This window comes from Olea europaea, chromosome 1 (assembly GCF_002742605.1).
Source record: "Olea europaea var. sylvestris chromosome 1, O_europaea_v1, whole genome shotgun sequence".
In the NCBI taxonomy this organism is placed as follows: Eukaryota; Viridiplantae; Streptophyta; class Magnoliopsida; order Lamiales; family Oleaceae; genus Olea; species Olea europaea.
The window spans coordinates 4,565,751-4,572,365 of record NC_036237.1 but is presented as its reverse complement, the minus strand read 5'-3'; the positions used below and the strand labels follow the sequence as shown (position 1 = coordinate 4,572,365).

The window sequence follows — 6,615 nt, the reverse complement described above, 5'->3', positions numbered from 1 at the left end:
AAAAAAAAAAAACCCTAAACCCTAAACCACACTCGACTTGTTTTCCTCGTTTTGCCTCTTCAAATCTAATACTCCACCGGTCCCAAAGATGAATGTGGAAAAGCGAATGAAGATGGCTGGTTCAGTCCGAACTGGTGGGAAAGGTACCTTGAGAAGAAAGAAGAAATCTGTTCACAAGACTACCACCACAGATGAAAAAAGAATGCAAAGCACCCTGAAGAGAATTGGGGCGAATACTATTCCTGCAATTGAAGAGGTGAATATTTTCAAGGAGGATGTAGTCATCCAGTTCACTAATCCTAAAGTTCAAGCATCTATTGCTGCCAACACTTGGGTTGTTAGTGGCACTCCTCAGAACAAGAAATTGCAAGATATTCTCCCTCAAATCATTCATCAGTTGGGTCCTGATAACTTGGAGAATTTGAAGAAATTGGCAGAGCAGATCCAAAAGGAGGCATGTAATGCCCCGACCCCTTGTGGACCGAAACGCTACTTACTTTACTTAACTAACCGGTGGTTTAGTCATAGGAGAATATGTTTTAGCGGAAGCTTGATTTTTACAATGATAATTTTAACAACAACCTTTCGAATACTTTAAATAAAACACTGAATAAAAAAATAATGGAACGTAATCTATTTGAAGAAAACACAACTTGTTCTCACGTTCAGCGTTATTCAAATGCTTTAAAGAAATAACATTGAAAACATTCACAAAAATAAATCTAAATAACTTGTTCATCGGGTTTTTCCATGGACTCGTTGCACCACTCTCCATCTTTTCCATCATCCAGGCCCAAGGTAGAATCATATCAATCTGTAGAGAAGGGGTTAAACCCGTGAGTTAAAAAAACTCAATAGATATCATTGGTACATTCGTGATCAAGCTATTTATTTCAAAGCTATAACTTTAGAAACCTTTTCATAATAGGATTTCCAGTAGAATCCCAAACACGTAGAGTTATGACTTAACACGACGCCTCGACTGGAAGTACATGCCGTACCCGGAGGTACCATTAGATATGGAGGTGTATGCCGTACCGGAGCTACCATTAGACATACAAATATTAACATAAATCTTCATTTGCTAGAAACTTATAACTTAACATGAATTAACACTTTGCACCTCTACCTACCTTGATAGATGCTTTGAACCTTGTCAAAAAATGCACTACTTTGATGTTTCAAAAAAAAAACACTCCGTTGAGAATTGATACTTGGAAAATACTTCTTGATAGCACCAAAACTTCTAGGAAAAACTAATTTTCCTCCCTCTCCTTTCTCTTTTTTCTAGACTTGAAAACTCTCTCTTTTATGCTTAGAAGCTTTTGTCTTGTTGTGAAAAATGTGTATGCATTTGGGCCTATTTATAGGTGAAAATCTCACAACTTAAGGGCAAGTGAAGGGCCTAATACTCATTAATACGGGTGCCATTTATGTGGGAGTAATAGGTTTATGAAGGTGCTAGAAAATCGTGTAGGAATTTGACTTTTCATATTCCACGTACTCCAGTTGATACTGTACAGCTTTTAGTTTTTCTATCATAACTTCTTCTCCCGACATCCAATTAAGGTAATTCAAAGTGCGTTGGAAAGCTAACTCAAAGAGCTACAACTTTTCATTTTCCAAATTGAATGTTTTCTATGTTTTAAATGGGCTCAAATGAGACTAAAAATCTGAAGTATACTTTAGCCATCCAATATTCATGTCTTAGTGCCACTAAGGTGTTTAAAATTATTTGGGGTTCTACATCCCCCACACCTTAATTAAAATTTCGTCCTCAAAATTTACCTTCTGATTGGGCGAATAGTGTTGGATACTTATTTTTGGCTTCCTCTTCCCCTTCCCAAGTGGCCTCTTCTATTTCATGATTATTCGATTGTATTTTGACCAATTGAATTTCTTTGTTCCTTAGTTTATGCACTTTTCGATCCAATATCCTAATTGGTATCTCTTCATAGGATAAGTCCTTTTGTACTTCCACGGACTGATAGTTCACTACATGATTAGGATCATGCACGTATTTCTTAATCATTGATACATGGAACACGTTGTGCACTGTCGATAACCCAGGTGAGAGAGCTAACCGATAGGCTACATTTCTGACCTTATCAAGTATCTCGAATGGTTCGATATAGCGGGGTCATAGCTTTCCTTTCTTGCCAAACCTAAGTACACCTTTCATCGATGCCACTTTCAGAAACACTTTTTCTCCAACTTTGAATTCTAAATTCATCCTCCTCGTATCTGCATAGCTCTTCTGTCGATCCTGTGATGCCTTTATCCTTGTAGGGATCTTATCGATTGCCTCAACTGTCCTTTCAATTATTTCTGGTCCCAAAACTCTCTTCTCCCCGACTTCATCCCAATGAACAGGGGACCTACATCTTCTATCATAGAGAGCTTGGTACGGTGCCATCCCGATAGTTGCTTGGAAGCTGTTATTATATGCGAATTCTACTAGGGGTATGTATGACTCCTAACTACCCCTAGATCCAAAACACATGCTCTCAGCATGTCTTCCAAAGTTTGGATGGTCCTTTCAGATTGACCATCGGACTGAGGGTGATATGCTGTACTAAAGTTCAGCTTTGTTCCCATAGCTCCTTGAAGACTTTTCCAAAATTTGGATGTGAACCTTGGGTCTCTGTCAGACACAGTGGACACAGGTACGCCGTATAATCTCACAACCTCTTTAATGTACAATTGTGCTAATTGGTCTAAACTGAATGTCATTTTCACTAGAAGAAAATGAGCTGACTTTGTTAATCGATCCACGATTGCCCATACAAGGTTGTTTCCTCTTGCTGACTTCAGGAATCCAACCACAAAGTCCATTGTGATATTTTCCCATTTCCATTCGGGTATGTCCAATGGATTTAACAATCCAGCAGGTCTTTGGTGTTCTTCCTTAACCTGTTGACATACCATGCATTTTTCCATGTACAACCCTATACTTCTTTTCATATTTCTCCACCAAAATGTATCTCGGAGGTCTCGATACATTTTCGTACCACCGGGATGTGCGGTGTACGAGGTGGAATGGGTCTCTTTCACTATCTCATTTCTCAAGGCTTCATACTTAGGCACACAAATTCTCCCCTTAAACATCAGTGCCTGATCCGAAGCTATTCCAAAATCCTTTCTCTTATCAGTACCAATTTCATTCTTGATCTTCAACAAGAATGGGTCATTACCTTGTGTCTCTATAATTCGATCTCTAAGAGTATGTCGAATTATCAAAGCTGCTAGATGAGCAGTGACTTGTCCTGGTATGGTAACCACTTCGATCTACAACTTTTCCAAGTCCTTGACTAACTCCATTTGAAAAGTGGGTAGTGACGCCAACTGTCCTATTGATTTTCTACTTAAGGCATCATCCACAACATTAGCCTTACCTAGATGGTAATGGATAGTACAATCGTAATCATTCACCAATTCCAACCATCATCTTTGTCGCATATTCAATTCCTTCTGTGTGAATAAATATTTGAGACCTTTGTGATCTGTGTAGATATCGCACTTCCCTCCATACAAGTAGTGTCGCCATATCTTCAAGGCGTGTACTACCGCCGCAAGTTCTAAATCATGCGTTGGGTAGTTCTGCTCATGTTTCTTTAATTGTCTTGATGCATAGGCTATCAATTTTCCATTCTGCATCAGCAAACATCCCAATCCTTGCTTGGATGCATCACTGTATATAACAAACCCTTTCATACCCGCAGGTATTGTTAACACAGGTGCCGATATCAACCTCCGTTTAAGTTCTTGGAAACTTTTTTCACATTTATCCGTCCATTGAAATTTTACTCCCTTCCTTGTAAGTTACGTCATTGGTCCAGTTATTTTGGAGAATCTTTCTATGAATCTCCAATAATAACCTGCTAATCTTAGAAAGCTCCGGACCTCGCCAGCATTAGTCGGTGCTTTCCACTTGGTTACTGCTTCCACTTTCACTGGATCTACCTCAATCCCTTGGGCAATGACTATATGTCCAAGAAATCCAACTCGTTCAAGCCAGAACTCACACTTCTTGAATTTGGCATACAGCTTCTCCTTGCGTAATACCTCTAATGCTATTCTTAGGTGCTCTTCATGTTGCTCCTTACTCTTGGAATATATCAGAATGTCATCAATGAAGACTATGACAAATTTATCCAAGTACTAATGAAATACACGATTCATCAGTCCATGAACACTGCAGGTGCATTGGTTAGCCCAAACGGCATCACTATAAACTCGTAGTGTCCATAATGAGTTCTGAAAGCTGTCTTGGGTATATCCTTTGACTTTACTTTCAATTGATGGTATCCCAATCGTAAGTCGATCTTGGAAAATACCTTAGCTCCTTTCAATTGATCTAACAGATCCTCGATTCTTGGGAGTGGGTACTTGTTCTTGATAGCTAATCGATTTAACTCCCTATAATCGATGCACATCCTCATGCTTCCATCCTTTTTCTTCACAAATAATACTAGCGCACCCCATGGAGATACACTTGGCCGTATAAAGCCCATATCTAGGAGTTCTTGCAACTGCCTTCTTTAACTCTTGTAGTTCCTTCGGGGCCATTTGGTATGGGGCTTTTGATGCTGGTGCCGCTCCGAGAATTAGGTCTATGGTGAATTCCACTTGCCTATATGGTGGAATACCAGATAGATCTTCTGGAAGCACATCTATGAATTTTCGTACTATTGGTACGTCTTCAACCTTTATCGTATCCTATTTTCCTCCTGAGATGTTTACTAAATATCATTGACATGTTTCTTTTCTCAACATCTTCTCAGCTTATAAAGTCGAGACTAGTCGAATAAGGAGTTTTGTCTTCATTCCAAGGAACGAAAATGGTTCATCTCCTGGTTTCTGAAATGATACCTCCCTTTCCTTACATTGGATGGTGGCGTAATTACAACCCAACCAATCAATGCCTAGTATTACATCAAAATCCTTCAATTCTACCATGTATAGGTTCGCTTCCATTGGTTTTCCCTCAACTTCAATACTTACTGATTTGGCTATTCTATCAGTACTCAAAGGGTTGCCTGAAGGAATGCTAACCTCTAATGTACCTTCCGACTTATCACAGGTAATGCTAGATTTAGCCTTAAAAGTTGTCGATACAAAGGAGTGTGTGGCTCCTAAACCAAACAATACATAAGCAGGAGTATTGGCTATCAATAAAGTACTTGCTATGACGTTCGAGTTTTTCTCTGCATCTTTCTGAGTCATTGCAAAAACTCGTGCTTTCCCTTTCTAGTTCTGGTCATTGTTATCATCCTTCTTCGGAGTAAATGTGGGGCAATCCTTAAAAATATGCCCTGGCTTGCCACATCTGAAACAGACATTCTTCCCTTGCAAATACACACCACGATGCGTCTTTCCACACTTAGGACATGGCTCTATAATTAGCACAATGCTCTTGTTGGTATTAGCTCCGCCATTAGCTTTCTTGTTCTGCCACTTGCCATTTCCCTTGTCCTAGCTATTCTATTTCCTGTTGCCCATACTGCCATTGTCCGGTTGATTGAACAGTTGACTATATTGCTCGACGCTAGTCTTCTGGTACCAGATAGCGTGAGCTCTTTCCAGCATTTCACGATATGAAGTGAAACAATGGGACATAAGTATCATGCTTATATCTAGGTTCAACCCTTGTTCAAATCTCCTGACTTTCTTGTCCTCCGTATCCACCAGATATGGAACATACCTTGAAAGTTGGTCAAACTTCCTTTCATACTCAGTCAGGGACATAGTCCTTTGCTTGAGTTGGAGAAATTCACTTTCTTTGTGATCCCTCAAAGACTGTGAGAAGTACTTGTCCATTACTTCCTCTTTAAATCGCTCCCAAGTCAATTTCGCTTGTTGCTCTGGGGTCCTCGTCCTTGACAGCGAGTCCCACCAGTGGCTTGCATCATCGGAGAACATAAACTCAGCACACTGGACCTTCTGGGCGTCCGTGCACCCTATTAATCGAAATATTCTCTTCAACTTGCGAAGCCACTCCTAGGCTGCAAGTGGATCAGCTGCTCCATTGAAGCTAGGGGGCTTGTGTCTTCTAAATTGCTCGACCACTAAAGCATGGGTTGGAGGAGCATTAGGAGCTAGTCATAGGGGTTGCGCCTGGTTCGAGTTTCGCCTGCAAGGTCTTGGATCGCTTGGAAGAGATCTCTTATCAAGTTGGTTTGGTTTGCGCAGGCCATTTTCCTTTAGACAAAGCGTATGGTTCTTATTAGTTTCATACTTCAAATTCTAACAAAGAAGATAAAGTTTTATTTCTTGACATAAAGGAAATTGTTACAAGGATTTAAATCTAATCCCTGTAAGTTCTCCGAATCTTCTTTGGTGGAGCCTCATCTCCAGAGGAGTCTTCCACCATCTCAACCTCGGCTCGAGCTCTGGATGATTCCCTTCTTCAAGCTCTTCTTCTTCATGAAGTTCAATTACTATCTCTGGTTGAGGTTCTAAGTTTTCCCTCCATAGGTCTAGGAGTGATTGGCAATACACTTCAAACTCAAATATATTTGGGGGCTCCTCTAGCATTACATCCCTAATCGTGACTCTCATATCTCCCCATTGACGTGGAAGGGAGTCTATGAGGTTATTTATAGCCTCAATATG

At 40.1% G+C, this 6,615-nt stretch overlaps 1 protein-coding gene across 1 annotated transcript; it reads left to right on the top strand.

Annotated features, from left to right (window-relative positions):
* Nucleotides 1-50: 50 nt before the first annotated feature.
* LOC111403380 (nascent polypeptide-associated complex subunit beta-like) lies at nt 51-2,480 on the top strand. The gene is made up of 3 exons (XM_023031874.1): nt 51-476; nt 1,459-1,517; nt 2,397-2,480. The coding sequence occupies exons 1-3, from the start codon at nt 89-91 to the stop codon at nt 2,478-2,480; spliced, it is 531 nt and encodes a 176-aa protein (XP_022887642.1). The 5' UTR covers nt 51-88.
* Nucleotides 2,481-6,615: the final 4,135 nt, after the last annotated feature.